Source organism: Plectropomus leopardus, chromosome 17 (genome assembly GCF_008729295.1).
Source record: "Plectropomus leopardus isolate mb chromosome 17, YSFRI_Pleo_2.0, whole genome shotgun sequence".
NCBI lineage: Eukaryota > Metazoa > Chordata > Actinopteri > Perciformes > Serranidae > Plectropomus > Plectropomus leopardus.
In genome coordinates this window covers 19092487-19116473 of record NC_056479.1, presented here as the reverse complement: position 1 = coordinate 19116473, position 23987 = coordinate 19092487, and the positions used below count along the sequence as shown (strand labels likewise).

The 23987-nt window shown below is 40.3% G+C and overlaps 1 protein-coding gene across 1 annotated transcript in view; it reads right to left on the bottom strand.

Moving 5' to 3' along the window:
* LOC121956446 (cytohesin-3) overlaps positions 1-7380 on the bottom strand; it is a 47537-nt gene extending 40157 nt beyond the window's left edge. The window contains exon 1 of the mRNA XM_042504656.1: positions 7045-7380. Coding sequence (XP_042360590.1) covers positions 7045-7063 — 19 coding nt within the window. The 5' untranslated portion in view covers positions 7064-7380. The remainder of the gene's footprint in view (positions 1-7044) is intronic.
* Positions 7381-23987: the final 16607 nt, after the last annotated feature.

The following is a 23987-nucleotide window of genomic DNA, read 5'->3' as shown; positions in this document are numbered from 1 at the left end:
AGAACTTCAAACCCTTTTTTGCAGGCAGAGAAAACAGAGTGGAGGTCCAACAGGATTTGCATGCACGCCTCATGTTCACTTTTAACTTTGCTTTTATTCACGCAAGTAGATCACATCCAAATCCACAAAGTTGACTTCCATATGGGTCAGTCTGACATAATGTCTGTTGAGTCCAACTTAAACCTCTGAGGGGATCTGTCATGAGTAAATGTAATGTGCTATCTGATATTCAGCCAGGCCAAACTCAACAAGGGCCCTCTGTGTTCACTGACCTTTTTGTCGAAGATGAAACACACACACACAGACTTTAGTCTATACAGTGACGTCGAGCCACATACGGAAGCCAGAGGTTTTTTTTTATCTCTACATCAGCTTCTCAAAGCAGCTACTGAGCCGCGGTGAGCTGGACTGCTGGCGCATGACAGTGTGTGAGAGCAGTGAGAATTCACGGCAGTCAAAACAGAGAAAACACTTACACACTTAACAAGGGTGAGTCACATGCACAGACACATCCCCCAATCACACACAAACACACACAGGAAGAAAATAATTCTCACAAGGATTGGGGAATTGGATAAATATTTTTGTTTTTTTGTCAACTGGGCAAGGACATAACCAGTTGTTTTTTAAGGGATTGATTTTTGTCATTTTATTTTGCTAATTGAACACCTTTGATTTCTTCCCAAAACATGGGACAAAGGATAATGAGCAACTTGGAAAATCCCGAAGTTACAAAAAAAAAAAAAAGTAAGTAAGTAGGTTCCCAAAGACCAGAAAATTGGTTTGGGGTGGGGATATGATCAAAAAACTAGGGAAATGTCCATAACACTAAATTCATAATTCTTATACTTATATAACTGAAATTTTCATTTTCTCGTTTGTTTTTTATTTCTCTTTTTTGTGTGCTTATTAATTAGGTGAAGTTGATATCTCTCAAGTTAATCACAGTTTGCACGAGGTAGGGAAGTCATGTTTACAAATTTCCTTCAGTAGCTTAATATTTCGCCATTTATAAAAATCCGCTTGTTCTTTGGACCCACAAGCCACGGCCCAAACCTGGAGCGACATCACTTTTCTCATCCTGCTTTCAGACGCCTTTCACAAGTATTTAAACCTCTTTACTCTGAGCACATTGGCTTGATTGCTTTCAAAAACATGGGAAAAATGGCAATGAGCAAATTGGTAAGAAATGTTTTGCAAAATTTGCAAGAAATTTGTAGATTTACAAAATTATTTTTAAAAAGGTAGGGTAGAATGTCTAAGAAAAAAGGAAAAAGCTAAAGAAAAAAATATTTACAATAATCATAATAACATGTTTTAAATTCTGTTACGACATTATTATAATTTTATAAACCGTTTTTTCCAGGTCATTTTGTTTTATTTTACTTTTTTTCATTTATTATATATTTTAACTATATATATATATATATATATATATATATAATTTCCTTAAACTTTTCAGTAAGTTCTTGCAAGTTTTTGATTTCCATTTTTGATTTTGAATGAAATCAAGTCAGGTTGTTTGGGTTTCAAAGGGTCAACTCCCAAGTCTCCAAAGAACATTTCAAATATAAAAAAAAAAACTTTGACACAAGTTATAGATTTAATAAAAACGTACAACAGCAGACTGCACACTGGGTGATCTAAACTAAAACCTTGCTGCTGCCAGTGCCACATGAACTACCCTCCACTGTAAGTCACCAGAGTTTTACAGAACAACTCCTCTACTGTACTGTCCCTCTTGCTGCCTAACTTCCTGCAGGGCCCTCAGGTCCTTTGACGTCCCACAGGCTGTGTACAGATCCTGCTCGAGCCTACTCATGCTTTCAGTTAACACCCACAGCTAAATTCTCCGTAGATATCTGCAGCACAGGTGAACAAGGTGACCCTCTTAAAAGATATAAAATATTAAATATACAGTCTAAAGAGGTGTGTACTATTAAAGCATTATTTGATCCTACACTCCATAAAGACTTCAGGACACTCCTCTCTCAGCCACCTGACAGCGTGTGGGCTGTGGGGAAGAGACAGCAGCTGCAAATCTACTCCAAAGACAAAAACACAAATCCTGAACAAAGCAGGAAGCTGCTGGCACTGTCCTGCAGCCGGCGGATGAATGGCTCAGAGATCTCAAAGCCCAGCTCCTCGTGTGCGTCTGTCCTCGCCCGAGTTGGACTGCAGCGTACCATAACCCCACAGACCACACACTGACACACACACCCACGCACTAAATTGCCAAGATTAAATGGCTGGTTTTCACAGTGTGTAAATAGAGCAGTCTGTAGCCAAACTCTCAAGCCGTCACAAGGCGTGCTGTGAAGCCAGTGTCTAGCATAAATGCTCTGATTCATACCATATGGACATCACTCATGAAGTCTCCGCTGAAGATGTATAAACAGCTCACCAACTAACAAGGATAACACTGACGAAGAGGAAGCAGAGATACTGTAGGTGTGCATTTGTTGGACTATCACAGTCAGTCATGCAGAACCTGAATGTGTTACAGTAAGCTACACTCAGTCAGACTGGCTCTACTGCAAAGCTTTGTGGGCTCTTGTTGGCCCTTTGTCCATTGAGCGACTGTTGCGGCAGAGGGCATTGTATTGTTGACTGTCATGCGTGTCAGATGGATTACTATGAACCCTTTTTCTCTAAGCCTTGTGCAGTATGGCTGACAGTGGTTGCAGAAAAGTAACTGATATGAGAAAAACAACAATAGTTAAATAAAGATTAAAATAGGAGAACGAAAACAACACTAAGAGTCTACAGCAGTGATACTCAACTTACGGCCCGCGGACCAGATAGGGTGCCAGCTTGGTCCATTAACCAGTTTTTAGAGTGAAAATAAATTGATTAACACTGACCTTTTTTTATTTGAAAGTGAATTAAGTGCCAGAGTAAAGAAAAAAATAGAGCTTATCAAAGAAAAGTGACAGGGGAGAATTCCCCAGACCTCCAACAGAGGTCAGCAACATCAGCATGCCTACATGCTCAAAATTAAAATGCTAACATAGCTAATGTTCGACATGCGTAATACCATCTTCACTACATTATTTAAGCATGCTAGCATTCACTAATAAGCACATAAACAAAAACCAAGTAGCCTACAGCTCAAGCTGTTCGAAATGTTGGTGCAGGTCTATATTTTTCATTACCTCTCTGAATCTGTTACTATTATTATCATAATAGTAGGGCTGTATCACACAATGTGTACATTTATTAAGAGAATGTCAAATATGTATTTCATTTGTTAGTATTTCTGGTTTTTATTTAATTGTTATTATTTTCTGTCTTTCATTTCCCTGATATTTATGTGTTGGGACACTGATGGCAGTTACTGGTTGACATACACCTGCATATTGTGTCAAAAATCAATAAAAATAGTTGGTAAAAAAAAAAAAAGAAAGTCTGAGGATCACCAGAATAACAATAAATTCCGAATTCATGGCAATCGATCCGATTGTTTTTCGCAACATTTCAATCGTAACCACAAATGTCAACATCCTGGTAGCCCTACAAAAGAAGTCAGGGGATCACCAAAATCATTAAGACTCATCCTCTGGAGACTGTGAATGCATGTACAAAATTTTATGGCAATCATTTCCGAAGTTGCTGAACTATTTTAGTCTCGAACAAAGCGGTGGACCAACCAACACTGCCATCCATCCATACAGCCACTAGCATGGAAAAAAGAGTATGGTAATGTTACTCTCTTTTCTCCAACACAGAGAACATTTCAGGAAAAAAAAAACATGGAGAGGAAGATGGAAAATAAATGAAAACTGAATTTCCATCAAAAGTATGACCAGGTTTGATGGATGGCCATGCTCTGCTCACTGTTCAGTGAGTTAATTATGACAAAAAAGAATGACTTTCATTGAGAGAAACTCCTGTTACACACTGGAGAATTGATTCAGTAAGAATATCTAGTCCACCACCACCCTCCCTCGCTGTCTTTCACTGGCAGTGCTCCATATTCTTTGGCCATTTTCCAACTTTGCTCTGGCACTTCATCCCGCCCTCCCCTTATCCCCTCCACACACATCTCCTCCTGTCTCGCTCTCTCATTCCCTCTCAGACATCTCACCATCACTGCTACTACGACTATGTCTCACTCTCACTCATTGCGGTCACACGTTCTTTCCATCCTCACGCCTTTCTCGCTGTCTGCTCTCCATCTGACACCTCAGTGTCTCACTCTGTCCACCTCACTTCCTCTCACTCGACTTGTTGCCTGGAAAAATGTGTGTGTGTCCCTTTGTGGGGAATGACTGTCAGATATTGAACTTTGTCAACCAACCTGCCACACACCCGCCAAATCACGCTGAGTAGATCCATGCTTGTAATCCTCACTAGCACGATAGCTCATCATCTACTTGTTCTGCGATACCCCGAGTGCCTGGCTCTGCTGTGGGCTTTCGTGTGGGTGTTAAGTTTTTATAATGGCAATTTGTGGATAATCTTCGCAAAATTTCAACACAAAGCTAAACACCAAAACTAAAAACAATGAAGCACTGCAGCTTCTCTTTCCTGCAGCATCCAGGACACTATTTTTTCCAGATGGCAGGTCAGACTGTGGCGTAAATCACACACTCATACCTGCTCTCTCACACACACACACACACACACACACACACACACACACACATCATTCTACGTCATGATCCATCCATCTATCTTCCCTGCAAACAGTGCCATAAGGAAAAAATTTAATTTGTGTGAGTGTCAGTGTGTCAGCGTACAGACGTGAATATATGCGTGTGTGTATGTGTGTGTGTTTATCTGCTCCTGGCTGTTGTCAGCTATCCCTGGTTGGCATCACAGCACCATATGTCTGTCTGTGGGGCTGTGCTGACGTGTGCCACCGCTGGAGGCCAGGCTGGCCGCAAACAGCACAATGACAGCTTTATGCCCGCATGCCATGCATTGTAATACTCTAGCAGATAGTCACATCCTGCAGCTCTGCAAGCAGAGAGCATGTGGCACTGAATACCACTGACTTACAGAAGTGAGACAACATAAGTGATGGTTTATCACCCACAGGATTCAGTTTATGATTACAGGCTTAGTAGTTTGCTCAAACAGAGGGATGGGACCAAAAGCGGGCTACAGGCCCCTCTGAAATCTGATTGGCTGTCCCTGATGCCTCTAACAGAGTGAGAAGGTAAAACGTAGTTGGCTTGTTAGTATTATGGATGGATTTACAGGACAGGTTCACCGGCTACAGGTCCAGGGGTCCCTGCACTAGAACCTCTGGATGAAGTGAAGGTAAAAATCAAAAGAGACACAAAACAACTATGAGGAGATGACAACCAATCAAGAAGAGATGCAAAATGACTGCAAAGAAGTGCAATATGATCTATACAAGATGCAAAACGAACACCAACACACAAAAAATGACCAGAGACACAAAACAATCACAATAAGGGGCAAAGTGACTACCAAGACATGAAATATGACCACAGAGAGACGAGGATGACCAATAAGGCATGACATTTTTTTTTACCATGAAACAGAGAACAACCACAGAAAAATGGCACAAAATGGAAACATGGAAATCTCCACCAAGACATGTAATAATACCACAAAGAGATGCACAATGATCATCAAAAGATGCAAGACAACCAAAAAGATATGCAAAACAACCACAAAGTGGCACAAAATTAACAAAAAGAGACACAAAACAATCACAAAGTGGTGCAAAATGACCACTAAGACATGGAAATCACCAAGACATGTAATACTACCAAAAAGAGATGCAAAATGACCATCAAAAGATACAAGACAACCACAAAGAGACACAAAACAACCAACGACCTTTGCAAGACAACCATAAGGACCACAAAGACGCACAAAATGACCATCAACACATGCAAAATAACCAAGTAATGCAAGATTACCATTAAGTGTTGCAAAATGACCAACAAGCTGCAAAACGACCACCAAAACGCAAAATAAGCACATGCAAAAAAGACTATAATGACATGCTAAACGGCCATCAAGTGACAGAAAACTACCAAAACAGATTGATAACGACCACAAAGAAACAAGAGATGCAAGATGACCATTAAGTGGCGTAGTGACCACAAAGACACAAAATGACCACCAAGATGACCACAAAGAGATGCAGAGTGACCACTAAGAGAGGCAAAACAACTACCAAGAGATACAAAACTACCAAAAACACACTCAAAATGATCACACTTGGATGCAAAACAACCAAAAAGAGTCAGAAAATGGCCACAAAGATTGAGTTTGGGTGTTTTGCTCAGAGACCATTGACATGCAGGGGCTTGTTGTCTCATAATTTGTCCAGGGTTGTAGGCTATTCAGAGCTATTGCCAAGAAACAGGGCTTTACACGTGCTCCAAGTCTTAACGCATTTCACCTCAAAAGTTTCTAAACCTGCCCCTGTGCTGAACTATGTGGAGTGGATGTCTTATCTACAGGCTGGTGTTGCAGTGACACATCTGTGCCAACACTTTGGTCATGAGTAAATAAATGAACTCCTGTGTCATGGCTGTGCCTGGGTGTGAGCGGACCTGTTGGGCCAGAGTGACACCAGCCCACGGCTGACAAAGGCTTAGATAAACACAAGTCTACTGGCCACAGCACTAATACCAGTCTGATGCATTGACAGTCGTCATGCTGATCCATCCAAACCTAATAATAACCTTGTTGAGTCTTATCATCACTCTGAATGTAGGTCAATCTTTACACCTTCTCACATCTAGTGTATAGGACTCTTGACACATCATAACACAGCATGGGTGATCGGGGGTTCTGCTCATTTAAGAGTCTTTACCAGAAAATGCTGATGTGGGAAAGATAACTGACTGTGGACAGATCAATGTTGCAGCATGTAGCATTAACTTGTCATCCTTGTCAAGTCTCAAATCAGTGAAATCACAGGCCAAGTCAGTATCCATAACATTATTATCAATACAATGACAAATATTATTAGCAGGCTACAGAGGCACATGTCTCCTGACTGTTAAAAACAGCTACAAATCATGTCTCTGAATTGCATTGAATGAATCATACCTTGGTTGTCCTCGTCCATGTTTGCAGCCTATAAATGAAAGATCCCCCAAAAATCGGTCACAGAAACTTCCGTCGTACGAAAAAAAAGGTGGCTCTAATGCATATAGCAGAAACGCGTCCTAATTTTCAGGACGCATTTGGTACACAGGTTGTCTCACGGGCAGCGTCTGTCTTTTTGGAAATGTTATGGCCATTTACGCCTCCCAGTCGCGCGGCGGTCCCTCCGGTTGCATTCAGTCAGTGAGCTGTGCGTCTGCAGCGGCGGTGGTGTCTTTTTGCCCACAGTGGACGAGCGTGTTATCGTTATCCCTCCAAATACGCCTTCACTCCACTAGTATCGGGAGAGTAGTTGACATGGTTGCGTCAAGTTGCTCCACACATCACGGGAGCGCTATCGGAAGTGCGGGTGACTGTGTCTTCAAAATAAAAGTCCCACATGCGCACTACCTAGCAGGTAGTTATTTGTTGTATTTTGGAATTTAAAAGAGGAAGTGTGTATGTGGTGTTCTTTAAAATTTGACACTAGTTTGTTAATCCCAGCTCCACTGCACAGCCCATGCTGCGCGTCAGCATTCATCGCCGATCAGTGTTCACATGACTCCAGGCAACAGTGAGACTATACTCAACAAATTACACCACCTATAATGTTTTTTATTGATTATACTATATGCTTTAATTATGCTGCGATTGCTCTATTTGATTTTACCCCTCAAGTTTTAATGGCAATTTAATTAATATAGAGAATTAATAATAATTAATATCTATCTACACACACACACACACATATATAGAGTAGTGGTCGCTAAGAGGACTCTTTCTCTCTCTCTCTCTCTCTCTCTCACACACACACACACACACACACACACACACACACACACACATCTAAATAGATGTAGTGTGCGTGTGTGTATAGATAGATTTTTGTGGTCCAGGACCAGGGGCCTATTGTGCTATGATCTGCCTACGATTGTGGTGTCAGCACATGTAATAGACTTCAAATTTATTTAACAATGAATATTTTATTTTTCTTTTCTGCACCAAGTTGCCAGTTTATTAAGTACACCTTGCTAAAACTAATGCTGTCTAATGCATCAGTCCTACAATAAATCCTACCTTCATGCTAATGTTGATTCTTCAGGCCATTTTGGAGGCTGCGGTCGGTGGGATTATACTGTTTCTCTTATTCTGTCCACTCCACTTATATCAATGAGGGAAAATACCAGCATCAATACACTTTCACATTTTTATGAATACAAGTTGACATCAAGAAGACCATTTATTTCCTCTAATGCACAGTGTTACACAGTATTTTCTCTCATATCTCTCAGGGTTTCTTTGGTGCAAAGTATTGCAGTCAGTAAGCCTTTATCTGAGAAAGGAAAGTTTTGCAAAAAGGCACAAATGTATAGGGAAAGATAGAAAAGTTTTTGGAGAACACTATATGTTCAAACATGATTTAGCAAATGAATCAAGTGGAGCTACCCAGCTGCTCCAAATGGCATGAAATTGTATCAGTATACTTTTCATAATCCATACCAATCCAAAATATAACAATAAAAATATTTCAGATCAAACTATGAGGACTAGTGGACGAGGCTCTTACATAAGCCGGGAGAGTGATCAGGTTAGGAAATAGTTGGCTGAATTACACATACACAGATTCAGAGAGAGAGAGAGCTTGTTTCTCCAGCACACGTGGTTTCAATTATAGCATTCCTGCCTCTGCAGAGAAGGAGGGGGTCTCACTTCCTGTGTGCATTACTCCGATGGTCAAGCATGAACAGATGTTTAAACATATTCACTCATTTGTTTATTCATAGGTGTCTCTTTTGGACAAATGTTTCATTCTCTGTCCTCTGTCCTAAACAAAGTGACATTCTCCAGACATAACACAAACAGTTCTCCTGATTTCTCGTTGTCGTGCGATTAAGGCAATAACTTTACTATAAATTGATTTCGTTTAAGCAAATGACTAACCTAACTTTTTTATATAGAGTAAGTATTTGAATTCACTTGTCACTTGTCTGTCTTAGAGATAGAGTCACAATCTTCCAAAAAGGTAACAGCACTGTAGCAGAGCAGTCAATGAGAGGCTCAAATGAGTCATTTTCTACAAGTTAACATCATCAGTGATTACACAATCCACTAAACCCCCTCGATCCGGCATGATCCAGTCTGGTGCAGCCTGGTGCCGGATGACAAGAGCAAGAAAAACTAGAGCCCTACAGTAAGGTTACACCTGGATAAACTCCCCTATGGTGATGGGTTAGTGTGAATTTATCAGATATTTGGGTTCATGCATCCAGACAGTGTTTGTTTTCTCTGCAATCTGGCATGAAGCATAGGCTGTGAAGACCTAACCATGTGTTTTAAAGGAAACTTAATTCCCAAAGATGTGCAGCACTTAGTAGAGTGGGAAAAACCCCCAAAAGAAAACAGGGAAAAGGGGAGTGTTTAGTGAGGGAAAATCTGTGTGAAGCCACTCCAGTTTGGGGCCCAGCAAGAGTCTTTCTCCCGAAGTTTTACATACTCAGTGGATTGATGCAAAGTAGTTATCACAGAGAGAAAAGCCTGATTTGAATGTTTTCTGTGCTACAAGTGGAAAATAGGTCATATGCATAATGTCGGCGGTAGCTTTGGGAATATGGTAAGACAAATACGGTGTTGCTGTCCGTTTCTGTCAGTGCTGGACCCGGTCAAGCAGAGCATCGTCATTGAAGTAGTAAGTTCCATTAAAAGCAATTAGATTCCTAAGTCTGTCTCTCTGGCACACACACACACTCAATACGCTCTACTCCACATAAATGTCATGCTAATGTGTGTATGAGTCATGAGCGAGACCTCTCGGTCTGGCCCAGATTGTGGCCTTGGTGATGAATTTAAAGCTTTAAAACCAACAAAACATCAGTTTTATTCAGAGTGTTAGACTAACTATTTGAAACCACAAAACAAGGGCCGCAAAGTCTCCACAGAGTAAAAGTCTGTGGCTTGAAGTGAACATGTGTGGGGCTTTCGGGCTGTCTGACTCTCGTGCCGTTGAGGGTACATACATGCCCCCAGGGAGACGCACGTCTGGCAGATTAGGCCAATCTTCATGGGAAACGTCTGTGGTACTCCTGACCGACTTCACGTGACCTGATTGAGCAGTCATACCACTTCATATGCTTCAGTCACCACGGCAATGCCCGGAGGGTCATCACCTCCTCCCTTTAAAACCGCCCAAACCATAATTACACACACACAGACACACACACAAGCAACCCCCATTTCTCTACCTTCACCACCCCAAAATAATTCCCCTCATAATGTAATCAAGTGCAGTCATATAGCATAAACCCCCTGGAGGTATCTGAACCCGACATGTTTCCTGTAAATATAAAAGGGATGTAAGGAGCAATAGATGGAGGAAGTCCCCCCCCTTGTAGACCACTATATGATCTTGTTGAGCAGTGCAGGAATGAGTCCCAAATCCAAGAAATCAGTTAGCATTTCAGCACTCGTGGTTCCCTCGTCTCAAAGACATGGGTTTTTTGAATGGGTTTTTAGGTAGAAACCTGAAATAAGGTCTGTGGTTAAAACAAGCTTCAGAGATTTTCCCATTTGGCTCTACAATATAAAATGTGCCAGTAAATACCCCATTCATGAATTTTAAATCTTTTATGTGTCTTAAAAAATGTGGTTAAATGAGACTACAGAACATCATCATGCCAAACACGACTTTACAGCCTCATTGTGGTTGTATCATTAAGTCATGGGACCATAGTAGTTCATTCAAAGCCGAACATTTTACTCTTTAGTTCTGGCAACTACATTTAAGCTTCAAAAATCATAAAAGTTGTGTTCATTTGTGAAGATCATCTTGTTGAACAAAACATGTAAGTAACATAATTGTTTGTTTACCACAAATCCACTCCTTGCACCTTCACAGCTCCAAATATGATACATTTTGGCTGAAATTTAGAACTCAAGGCTTACAAACTACAGTCTACAAACCAATGGGGTTACATCAAAGTAGCTATGGCTATTATTATATACAGTCACACAAAACTAAAATGTACTACAAACCTATGACAAACTGTGACTCGTCCAATTACCTTTTGAATTGCATCATATGTGTAATTCGTGGTACAATTCAAAAGGGATCATAACATTTATCGTCTCTCGCCATTGACAGCAGTGCATATTTTTTCCAAAATATGGTCCCATGGGGGTCATTAAATGGGGAGGACCTTCGCCCCTCTATAGTAATTTTAGCTCCCTTTTTTGATTGATATTATGCTGATTCAGAGGTGAATTTGGGAGTTCCCATCTTCCTTTATGTGTTTATCCCCCAAATTGTGACCTGGACTGTCCTCAAGCTGGGGATGTAACTGGGGTTTCACCTCCTTCCTGTTGTGGAAGGTTAATCTTTGCCGTGATGGCGTGTGTGACAAAAGGTCACAGGAAGCCGAATGCAGCAGGATTTCCTACTTCCTTCACTCTGGTTTTATATCCAGCTCTGCATCTCTGACGGCATCTGATCGAAGGGCAAAGTTGAGTTGATTTTCTGCGCCCAAGGACACAAATGAGTAGAGTCTTTATTTGGACTCTGTCCGCAGGGCACAAAGGCAGCAGTGTGTACCCGAGAACTTTCACGTGAAGCTGTGAGTGTGTGCGTCCCTACATTTAAAATACAATCCTCCTGGACCTGCTGTGGTTACATAACAAGCTGTAAAGGTTATTCCCCTAAAGTTTACTCCCGTGCTTAACAAAAGGTTTTACATCCATACACTCAGTTAGAACACACACACACACACACACACACACACACACACACACACTCATACACGCACACACACCATCAGTTACCCAAGAAGTAATTTTAGTGATTATCAGTGGAGATTATGTGAACAAGATACGACAGTAAAACAGCACAGTGGCGTGCAAAATGCAGTTTTTCAATTAATATAAGGCATAATGCAAACAAGTCAAAAGCAGCAATTATTTCGACATTTTTTGATGCTGTGAACAAAATAAAACTGCACTTGTCTGACACATTAAAGCAGGAATGCAAATTCAAAAATGATGAAAACAGAAAAATGTCACATTTACACCTCTGAAAATAGGTGCATATTTGAATGCTCTTTTGCTGTATGACCTATTTCAGTGCCACAATATGACTACAGCAAATACACAAATCTCCCTCCTCCACATTTTACTCTCTCTCTTGCTTCCTCCTCTTCTCCTCCCCCACTCACTCCTTTGATTCAGTTTTGAGGTCAGCTCGGAGCTCATCTCAGCACCTGATCTCATCCTTTTTAACGCTTTGCATATGCCTCTCGTCCCCCGGTTGACGGCATTCAAATTGAAGGTGTAACTCAGGTCTATTTAAATAAACCACAAAGAGGACGTTATGCACAGTAATGCTCTCCAGTGGCAAAACCTCAAGCTGAGGGTGAGAGGGATCAGCATAAATCACGTTTAAAGACTAAAAGCATCAGAGATAAAAATCATGTGGATTACTGTTTGATTACATTTAGCATTCATAATCCATTCTCTATGCATAGACGTGGTGAATTAATGTGTGTTATTTATAAATGCCCATGAGTGGCTGTCAGTCACAATAAAAATGCCATACGTTAAGTGAATAATTGTGATTTGACACACTATAGTCACTTCACTGCAAATATGTGAAGTTTAATTAATTTTCTAAATCTTCATTTGGGCATCTTAAATGCTAAAAAATAAACAAATCAATAAATAAAGCCTTATTTCCTGTTTATTTGAGACACAAGAAGTTGATGAACAGTTTGGATTTTGGATCAACAGCCAGAGATGATTATTGGTGTAACCATCATACCATAGAGAGGTTCTCTGGAGAACCTCACAGGGGGTTTTGGGTCAAACTTTTCACAGATGGTTCTAGGTTTAACCCTTTGTGATGGGTTCTAGTAAGAACAGGCATGTGCAAAGTCCAGCCTAGGGGCCAATCATGGCCCTCGGACAGATTTTAAATGGCCCGTGGTTTGTCTTAAAATATACTACATGTGGCCTGCCACGCAATATTAGTTAATCAAGCAAGAACACTCATTTTGCTCATGGCAGGACAATGATACGGTTGTAGACATGCACCAATATGAACTATGCAGGCAGAACTATTGTGTTTTCATCAAGAGACAATAAGCAAACAATCAAACACAGAAGCGTAACAGCGTCCTACCACACCCCGTTACTCTTTCAGCCTTTGTGTCTCCATTGCAGTGTAGGTCCCCAGTAAGCCCCACTGGACACTAGAGTTGTAAGCACTCTACAACAGTTTCTGTCTTTACATAATCAGTCTTCTTCTCTGAGTTTCTGAGTTGGAAAGTCATTCCTCCGACGGTTTATGTGCTTTGAGGTCGTAAAGTGGGAACATCATTGAAGTTACAAAGAAGATGGGTTGTATTTTACTGCTAAGAGTGTTTAAACATGGATGTATTAAAAAGTGTGGATACATTCAAGGAGGCAGGGCCACGTTCATTTTTATAAGAGCTGCATGAAGCAAAAAAAAGCTCTTATTCCAGGTATACAATACCTGGATCTACTGGTCCAAAAGGCATGCGCACTAGAGACCTGCAGCAGCTAAGAGCGGTTTAGTGCTTCACTAGCTTGAAAGGTGGTCTAAAAAATTTAATCTTGTGGCTCTTTTAGACTTTTTAAATTTTGGTTTATAAATATTTACTTATTTCCTCTTTCCTAATGTAAGTCAATGGGGAAAAGTATTTCTGGGCCCATGGGCATCAACTGACTGACCCGGATGGTGTAATTCCACTTTTGGCCACTATGTGAAATTTGCATCAGAGCCTGGTGCACCTCCTGGGGGCTTGATTTAAACAAGAGGTTGATGGCTTCTTTAACTGAATGGAGGTTGAAGGTATCATTGAGTAACTCAGTTTAACCTCCGTCAGTCTTCGTCACCGGCTGTTGATACATTGCAGTTGATTTTCGGCTAATGGCTGGATGTAAGCAGGTCCTCCAACGTCCACTATGTATCCGTCCACAGTGACTGATGTGTTTGTTTCTTTGCCACCCACCCACCCGCTTGGTTCTCTGGTCTCCACGAAGTCAGCCTGGAGCAGTCTCAGTCAGTTTCGCGTTTGCGCTGCGGGCTCGGACACTTCTGGCTTGTCCGAGCCCTACGCGAAACAGCTGGCCCGCAACATGTAGCATGAAGCAAGGCGCTGCCAGCGGCTGGGCCCCGGGCATCAGAGCAGTCCAGCAACACTCCCTCCAGAGACTGGAGGGAACGATGATCTGAACGCAGACCAGGGGTTCTATTCGTAAACTCTCTGAAACAGATGGTGACATCATTGGTGATGTCACAAGGCATAATCCCTGCCCAAATACCTTGACTGGTGACATCATTCATGATGTCACAGCACATAAGTCTTGCCCATGAAGCTGGACTGGTGACATCATTTGTGATGTCACGGCACATCAGCCTTGCCCATTAACCTGGACTGGTGACATCATTTGTGATGTCACGGCACATAAGTCTAGCCCATTAACCTGGACTGGTGACATCATTTGTGATGTCACGGCACATAAGTCTAGCCCATTAACCTGGACTGGTGACATCATTTGTGATGTCACGGCACATAAGTCTAGCCCATTAACCTGGACTGGTGACATCATTTGTGATGTCACGGCACATAAGTCTAGCCCATTAACCTGGACTGGTGACATCATTTGTGATGTCACGGCACATAAGTCTAGCCTATTAACCTGGACTGGTGACATCATTTGTGATGTCACGGCACATAAGTCTAGCCTATTAACCTGGACTGGTGACATCATTTGTGATGTCACGGCACATAAGTCTAGCCTATTAACCTGGACTGGTGACATCATTTGTGATGTCACGGCACATAAGTCTAGCCTATTAACCTGGACTGGTGACATCATTTGTGATGTCACGGCACATAAGTCTTGCCCATTAACCTGGACTGGTGACATCATTTGTGATGTCACGGCACATAAGTCTAGCCTATTAACCTGGACTGGTGACATCATTTGTGATGTCACGGCACATAAGTCTAGCCTATTAACCTGGACTGGTGACATCATTTGTGATGTCACGGCACATAAGTCTAGCCTATTAACCTGGACTGGTGACATCATTTGTGATGTCACGGCACATAAGTCTAGCCTATTAACCTGGACTGGTGACATCATTTGTGATGTCACGGCACATAAGTCTAGCCTATTAACCTGGACTGGTGACATCATTTGTGATGTCACGGCACATAAGTCTAGCCTATTAACCTGGACTGGTGACATCATTTGTGATGTCACGGCACATAAGTCTAGCCTATTAACCTGGACTGGTGACATCATTTGTGATGTCACGGCACATAAGTCTAGCCTATTAACCTGGACTGGTGACATCATTTGTGATGTCACGGCACATAAGTCTAGCCTATTAACCTGGACTGGTGACATCATTTGTGATGTCACGGCACATAAGTCTAGCCTATTAACCTGGACTGGTGACATCATTTGTGATGTCACGGCACATAAGTCTAGCCTATTAACCTGGACTGGTGACATCATTTGTGATGTCACGGCACATAAGTCTAGCCTATTAACCTGGACTGGTGACATCATTTGTGATGTCACGGCACATAAGTCTAGCCTATTAACCTGGACTGGTGACATCATTTGTGATGTCACGGCACATAAGTCTAGCCTATTAACCTGGACTGGTGACATCATTTGTGATGTCACGGCACATCAGCCCTGCCCATTAACCTGGACTGGAGGTTTTAGATTTTGTTATTATAATCATACTGTAATTGTATTCAGTTCAATTTTTCATACTGAACTTATTATTGGGTTTTTATACCATATATTATCATTGTTTTTGATACTCAGTACTTAAATGAATTTGTTTTATAGGTTTTTTGTTTGGTTGTTCATTTGTTTACAATTCACTACTTGAGTGAATTGTATTTTCTGATTTTTATTATATAATATTGCAAATTTTTTTGTAATACGTCACAGATTTTTTCCACTGGATTCAATTTTATTTGCATCTACGTATTTTTTCTTATTTATTGTTAGATGTTTATTGTATGATGTTACTTTTCACCCACAGAATTCTGTTATATTACACTCACTTTTGCACTTTTAAAAAACATATTAAAAATTGATATTTAATACGGAAATTATTAAATAAGTTTCTTACCATTCACCAAACTTTTGCCTTTTGACTTTTGCCTGCCATGTTTATGCATTCATGACGTGAAGTCAGCAACTTGGGTTATAAAATCATTGGTCGTTCATGTGAATTTTCCCAGTGGGAAAGTTGTCATTCCGATTATTCCGACATCACATGAACAAAGCATTAAAAATGGTGTCTTCTTCTGCCTTGAGTTATATCCAATCAGCACGAGTCAACCCCAAGCCCCAAGAATGAATGATTGGGCGGGACCCCGTAAAGCTTCTACTAATTCCTGCAGTTGAAACAGGCCTCATTGGGGACAAACATTAGAACCCTATACGGTTCGAGTTAGCACCTTTTATTTCAAAGAGTGTTTAAGGCAGAGAAAAAAGAAGGAAAATTTGTCACACAAGAGCTCAATAACAAGCATCCATCCAGGCTTGAAAGAAATGGTCCATACCCAAATTCTTTAAAATCTTCATGTAACTAAAAGCAGGTTTATAAAGTTTATGCAGGCTTTGGGAAAGGAACTCAGCAACCAGACACCATATTTAATTCAAAAGAGGAAACTTCTCTTAAATACATGAGTATAAAGACAACACCAAACCAAAAAGAACCAACCTGGATAAACATAACACCACTTAAGTTTTAAATACAGAAAAAAAAGCTCACAGTCTCTTAAGAATACCACTCTAATGAATTGTTAAAAGTTTATGAATAATGTGTTTGGAATTAAAAAAATACTGCATTGCAGCTTTAATTGAATCTCTGCCATTTCCATTTGCAGTATTATCACTCTTTCACACTCACTCAAATAAAACACATGTGAGCTGCTGCAGATGCCAAAGGCTAAAACTCTCTAATCTTTATTCCACAACCCCCTTTTTTTTTCTAAGGGTACAAATGGTGGTTGGCAAAAACAGAGTGATAACCCGACTTATCCTTCATCTATAGATCTCTCTCTCTCTCTTTCTGCCAGTCCTCTATGATAACCCTATTAAAATATTTTCCTCTGGCAAATCCCAGAGAAATAAATCCTCTTTTTTCCAGAAAAAAGTGGGTGGTGGTAGGGGGGGGGCAGGAAGGTTTGTGTGTCACATGGAGGAAAATAGTTGCCTTGGCAACCCCTGATGGTTTTACTCTGCAGCCTGGCATCAGAGCGACTGGTTAGAATAAGTTTGCTGGGGACATTTTGCGCCAAGCAAGGGTGTCAGCAGTTTGGAAATCTACTTAAAAAGAAGTGCACATTCAAGAGAGTTGTCAAATGGGTCTGCAGGCAAAGACTCATTCATCTCAAGTGGTTTCTCTTTCTTTAAATATAGAGAGGGATCACAGGGGGATCTTTAATAGATATAGGTCAAAGAAAGAAGAAACAATTACACCTTATAGCGCACATTTGCATGTGCTTTCCAGATTTTGTAGAAGTGTGTAAATAAAACTGAAATTATACATCTTGACAGTTAGCAGTACAGCACTGGAAACTTTGTTTTTTGCTTTCTTTCACTGGTTTGGTGATGAATAAATGTGGTACAGCTTCTTTGGCTTTGTATTTCTCCTCTTTATCAGCTGGTATTCTCTTCAAAGAGGTTAACAGCTCATGATGTGTGTTATCAACACGCAGGGAAGCCGATCCTGTATGATGACAGGCTGCCTCCCCCCTGTGGAAAGATCTGATATTACAACAGTTCATGTTATATTAACAGGGGTGTCCAAACATCTTTTGATTGGGGGCCAGATTAGAAAATGTGAAATACCTGGGGGGCAGCTGTTTTCTTGTATAATTTGGATTATTATAGCAAAATCTCTCACAAATACAACAGTTAAATCTTCCAATAAAAAAGTATTCAGCCTTCAACTTCTCCTAAATGCAGCAGCCCTCACTGTCGACTTAACGCTTCTCTGCTGTGGCCTTGTTTACTACCTGGTGATTTCTGCCTTAAGATAACGATTTGTTTGCTTGTTTACCGCCTGTAAATGAAAACACACTAGCTGTGCCTGCACAGTTTCTACTTGATGCTTGTCTACAAATTGTATGATAGTCCCGCCACTGTGAGGTGAACAGAAAAATTGCACTATGATCTTGCTCAGTTAACCAGATTTTCTGTGGCTGGCACCATATATTTTGAAAGTCAAGCTGCACGCTGTTTTGAAAATTTGTCTGAGGGCCACAATTAGCCCCTGGGCCGGACTTTGGACATGCCTGCCATGAAGGATGTTGCCACAGAAGAAATGTTGCAGCTATGTATTATATTAGATTAATGGAGGTGACACGAATCTCAAATAGGTCAATTATGAAAATTAAGGCAGTTAAACGCCTTTAAGAGGAACTTTTTCTTGTATTTGTTTACAATCTGAGAGCCTTGACCTGAAGCTTCATATTTGGATTTGTTGTGGGAACGTTTTCACTGAAAGGAGAGCTTGTGTGACAGTGCTGATAAAAAAAGTTGTATCTGATTTAATATAATTGGATGATAATTTAAGCATTTCTGGTGTGTTACATTGTTTTGGAAAAAAGGGGAAATGTACTTATAATATGTTGTTTAGAGCACAAGTTGTTTTTTTGTTGTTTGAGTTTCATACTCTGAATGTTAAGTTTATTGATATATGTAGAATACCAGCAATGTAAATCAACTCACTCAGTATGATATTAATGCTAGCCTTGTTGTCTTGGTTGAAATTAGGGGTAAGCGTGTGGGATTTAAAACACACACACGCAAAATTTGTAGCATAAATGTGGAATCCATCTGACCTTAAGATCTGGTGATGCTGGGAATCGTTGCATGCTTAAAATGTAATATTATGAAGAAACAAAAGTGTTTTTTGTTTTTCTGAGTGTTCGTGTGGAAACCAATGACATTTCCCCCCTTTTGCTCTATTTAAAGGTCAAGTGTGCAGGATTTAGGGGAATATATTTGCAGAAATGTAATGTAATGTTTTTATCTTCTTCATTAGTTTATGATCACCTAAAAATAAAAACGGCTGTGTTTTCGTTACCCTAGAATGAGCCATTTTTAGTTACATACAGAGCAGGTCCTCCTCCACAGAGTCCACCATGTTGTTCTACAGTGGCCCAGAATGGACAAACTACGCACTGGCTCTACATAGGATCATTCAGATTTTTGTGTTGCCACTGTAGTTCTCCTTAATGCTTGGCACACGGGAAAAATGTGAGTTCTTTAACCTCACCGGTCGATAAAGCTTTGGACCTTTGAATTTAAATTCTGCAACATCGCAACCAATTGAAAATTCTCCAAAGCAGGCATAGCTGAGGTTGGAGCAGCTACATGACCTGCCCACCATACATTCACCATCAGCCCCCTTTGCCCTTTGATCAGCAAGCAGATGGCCAAAAGAAAATGCTAACAAGTGCAAGTGTTTAGTTTGTCCATCGTGGGCTATAATGTCGAAGAGGACCCACTCCGTAGGTAGACAGTAATGTCTCATTCTAAAGTAATGAAAACACAGAGATTCTTAATTTCTTAATTTCCACCTAAATCCTACACACTGGACCTTTAAAAAGCATTTAGCAAACCTAGAAAATGAATCAATCGTTCCCTGAATGACAAAAAAAGGCTGAAAATTGTGATTTCATTCATTTATTACTTCCCAAATTCAATCATTCTTACCCTCAACTCTGTGACTTCAAACCCCCACACGCACATTTTTCACAGAAATAAAAATAAATGCAGCTAACGAAAAAAAACTGCAGGTAACATTTCTTCCACCAACGCTGCCTTTTCAGTGCCACCGATGTGCAGAAACACAAGTGTGATGACGTGTGCAAACACAAAGAAGACATGCAGTGAATCCCTTTGAGATTGCACTTATTAACAAACTGTAAATTTCCAGTTGTGCCAGTGGTACCGTTCTCTTACAGCAAACCTCTGCTGAAACACTGTGTACCGCTTATACAGCTAACCCCAAAAAAAGTGTCCGAGCCACAGAGGACAAAAACATGCTTGTTTGTGTCATGCGGTGCAGATATTTACTTTTTGAATTAAAGTGAGATGTTGACACTGAGCACCTAATAAACATACATGTCAGACAATGAAGAGTAGCTACAAAGTACCGCAGTAACAATCATCTGTTTTCAAATCCACGCCAAAGTCCTCGATATCCAGAGAGAAAAGGCAGTGTCAAAATCCACCCGTCGTCCGACACAATCTCCACGGACAGGAAAAGCATCTCCCGGAGCTCGTGTTGCGAGGTAAAGGGGTCGAGCATTGTTTCCGCCTCCACCCTCACACATCACCGCGCACCCCGGCTCATTTTTTGCGTACTTCACTGCTGTCCTTCTCCTGCGAAGGCACTGGGCTCGTGTGACACAGGCTGACCGCGACAACCAGCCGTGTCACTTTGTTGCATCATCACACAGAATTAAATGTCCTCTTCCTCCACATTGCTGCGCAGTGTCAAGCAGTTTCTCTTAGAGGGCTGAAATGTGGCATCTCCCACAATTAGGACATTTAAGCCCAAATATAGGCCTTGAAGATTCAGTGGATTTCAATGTGGACCTGTAAAGAGACAGAGGCTGTCAGACAACATACAAAATGATTGGATAAGACCCGCTAAACATGCATGAAAATGTTAACAGGTCATTGAGCTCAAACATTAATTCAGCAGCATGAACTCATATTCCAGCATAGCAGATTTTAGGTTCATTTTGGAGGCACTAAAAGCAGTTAAACCAGTATGTCTAATGGTATCAGACACTTAAATTTACTGCTATTTAAGACTTTTTTTAAGTTAATTTTTAACCACATTTAGGACTTTTTTTTGGACAAATCATATTATTCTTATTTAAGCATTGCATGTAATCACAAAGGTGAGTATACACGTGGTGGTAGGATTTATACAGGAATATGGCTATTGGATTGAGTAAGGTTAATCTAGATGTTGCCGAAATTTAAGTGCAAGTATATAGTAAAAATACTTTATGTTTCAGTGGCAGGTTTAAAGAATTGTAACATTAAAAACAGACTTTTGCCCAGAAGAGCGTCACTCATTTTGACAATCAAATGATCGACAAGTTAAATTAGATAAAATGTTTGTGAAAATTAAGACCTCACAAATTCAAATTTAAGACTAGTGACTTTTAAGGCCTTATATTTGTAAAATTTTATTTAAGACTCTTTAAGGACCTTCAGACACGCTGAACTGAGCTGTCAGTTGAACTGAAAACAATTGAGATTTCATTTGAAGTACTGGAGACAGTTGAAGCGTGCTGCTATGTCGCCTGAGCATAGACAGCAATTAAAATGTCACTTCCAGTTTTAAGAGTAAAAATGAGTCAACGCTGACTTTTGCTGATTTTGAACGTGTTGTAATATGCTATTGTGATAACATATATTGCTATTTATTACCTTTTTCAACTTCAAATTATATCCACATTTGTCATCCAATTAGATTGAGTTTTCACTTGGTTTGTCTCACTTTAGTCTTTTGCATCAGCAGCAGCAACAAATTGTATCTAGCAATTGATTTTATCAATATAGTAGGCTAGTTAAAGTAAAGTTTATATATTTTAATGCTAAAAAAGTCAAATCAATACTTGCTCTCCATGTATGGATACAATACTGGCACACAAAAATATCACAATACTGTGCTGTATCAATTCTTCCTCCACAACTATCCATAATTATAAGACAGTTTGTTGTGCTTTAAAGAAAAGTATGACCAGAATTTAGTCTTTTGGTGTGAACGAGGTGGACAAAATTACAAGTCACTATATCACAAAGTTTAAAACAAATGATCGTACAGTTGAAAAGGCACTTCCCTAAAACAGTTCAACAAAAAATATGAACATTGTAAGCTTCATGTTGTGTAAACCCTTGAAGACCTGAATTAAAATAAGTTTTTGTGCTGCGTTCAGACCATTTAACCCTCTGAGACCTGAGAAAATTGGTTTGAAAAAGCTGTATTAAAAACTCTTATATATTATATATTCAAATTCATGTATGTATTATTATGTATTTCTATGGTTATGTATTCATAATTGTCATGATGTTATTATTAGTTGTTATTAATGACTATTTTAATATATGTATTTATTCATGTAATCATATGTATATTTTTAGCACTCTCTCCAAAATATTTTCTTAATTGCTTCATTTCCCCTTTTTGTGAATATTTCTAGGCTATTTTCTTGCATTTTTTTTTAAATTTCTTACCGACTCGAGGTTATTTGCCCAGATTTTAAAGGGTTAAACTGCAGTTGTTTTGGCTATAGCCTCACTGATGAACTGGGTACTGCTTTTGAACTGAGTCATCTATCTAGAAAATACACATCTTTTAAATAAAACGACCAGACAGTAAATATTCAGACAGTTAACTTGCTGTTAATAGAAACTGGTAAACCGACAGTTTAACTAACTAGCTGGTGAGTTTAACTCAATGAGAAGGTGTTTAAATAATTACCTGTAATCTGACATTGAACATCATCGAAGCGACCAGGTAGATATATGGGAATCTGATTCGCAGCCGCCATGCCAGATCAAAAAATATCAACAAAGTCCTCGTCAGTCCTTTGGAAAACACTCCGTAAGTCCGACCAGCGGAGCCCGAGAACCGGAGCACTAAATAAGACAGACCCGCCATACAGGCGAAGTCTGCCCGGGCGGTTGCTAAGGTTACTGCGTCAGATACCGGGGCGAACAAAAGCGTAAAGTGCTGACTGGTGAATGACAGTTCATATTTCTATCGCTGACAGACACCGAGCTCCATTTTTATTTTGCCTGGTTGTGCTGGCAGAGCAGCTCCACCCCGACAGCTTCTCTACCGACTCCTGTTATGGGCAACGGGAGGACCCAAAGCGGTGTGACACACACGGAAGTTCAGAGTGTACATGTGTACATTTTGCCCTGAGTTCAGACTCTCAGATAGACTATATCTATATCCATATCTATCTATCTATCTATCTCTCTCTCTCTCACTCATTTAAGCCAGCATTGCCGTGTTGCATCAGCCTTTCAACAAGCTTCAGAAGATGAAGTAGCAGGAACAGCTGGAAAGGTGGTGCTTTACATTAACACCCAGATTAATGTGATTAAACTCATGAATTTAACAGTAAAAGTTGTAATATTACATGATTAAAGACACTGATGGCTAATGTGGAGATCAGAGGTCAGATATTCTACCTGGGAAGGAGTGTGAAGAGTGTCTGTGGGAGTCGAATTTCAAACTTTGCGATTACGCGTCAATTTCAACTTACAAATTTCCCAATTTCCATCAACAAGGAAGAAGCAGAGAACATGTAAGTACCTGAGAGCCCTGATAATTGGTCAGGCCAAAATCGTCAACCCCAAATACTTCTCACTCAAATGTCAATGTATTTAGCAGTGTTGTTGAATCAATCAAAACACTACTAAATACCCGTAAATATTGCTTTCCAAATAAAAAAAAAGGTGATTCGGGGAGGTTAGTTACTCTTTTAATTGATTGTGGGGGTAAAGGGCACATCCTGGAAGGCAAAAATCAGGGTTTGTGTCTATTATTAAAAGAAAAACGATCAACGTCATTTCCTGAATCCGTGTCACACTCTGAATAGTCCGTCTGACTTCTTATTTTATTGTATCTCCTTTAAGTGTCCGAATTGAGTTTCACCTTCAAAAACACCCAACCCACCGACACATTTTGTCAACTTACACTCTCAGACTTTACAAAACACACTATATTTTGAGCTTCTTGTACGGACGGTAAATTTCTGTGGGCGTGTAATCGCAGCGCACCGGATGTACCGCCTGGTGGCGGTGTTTAGCTCCCC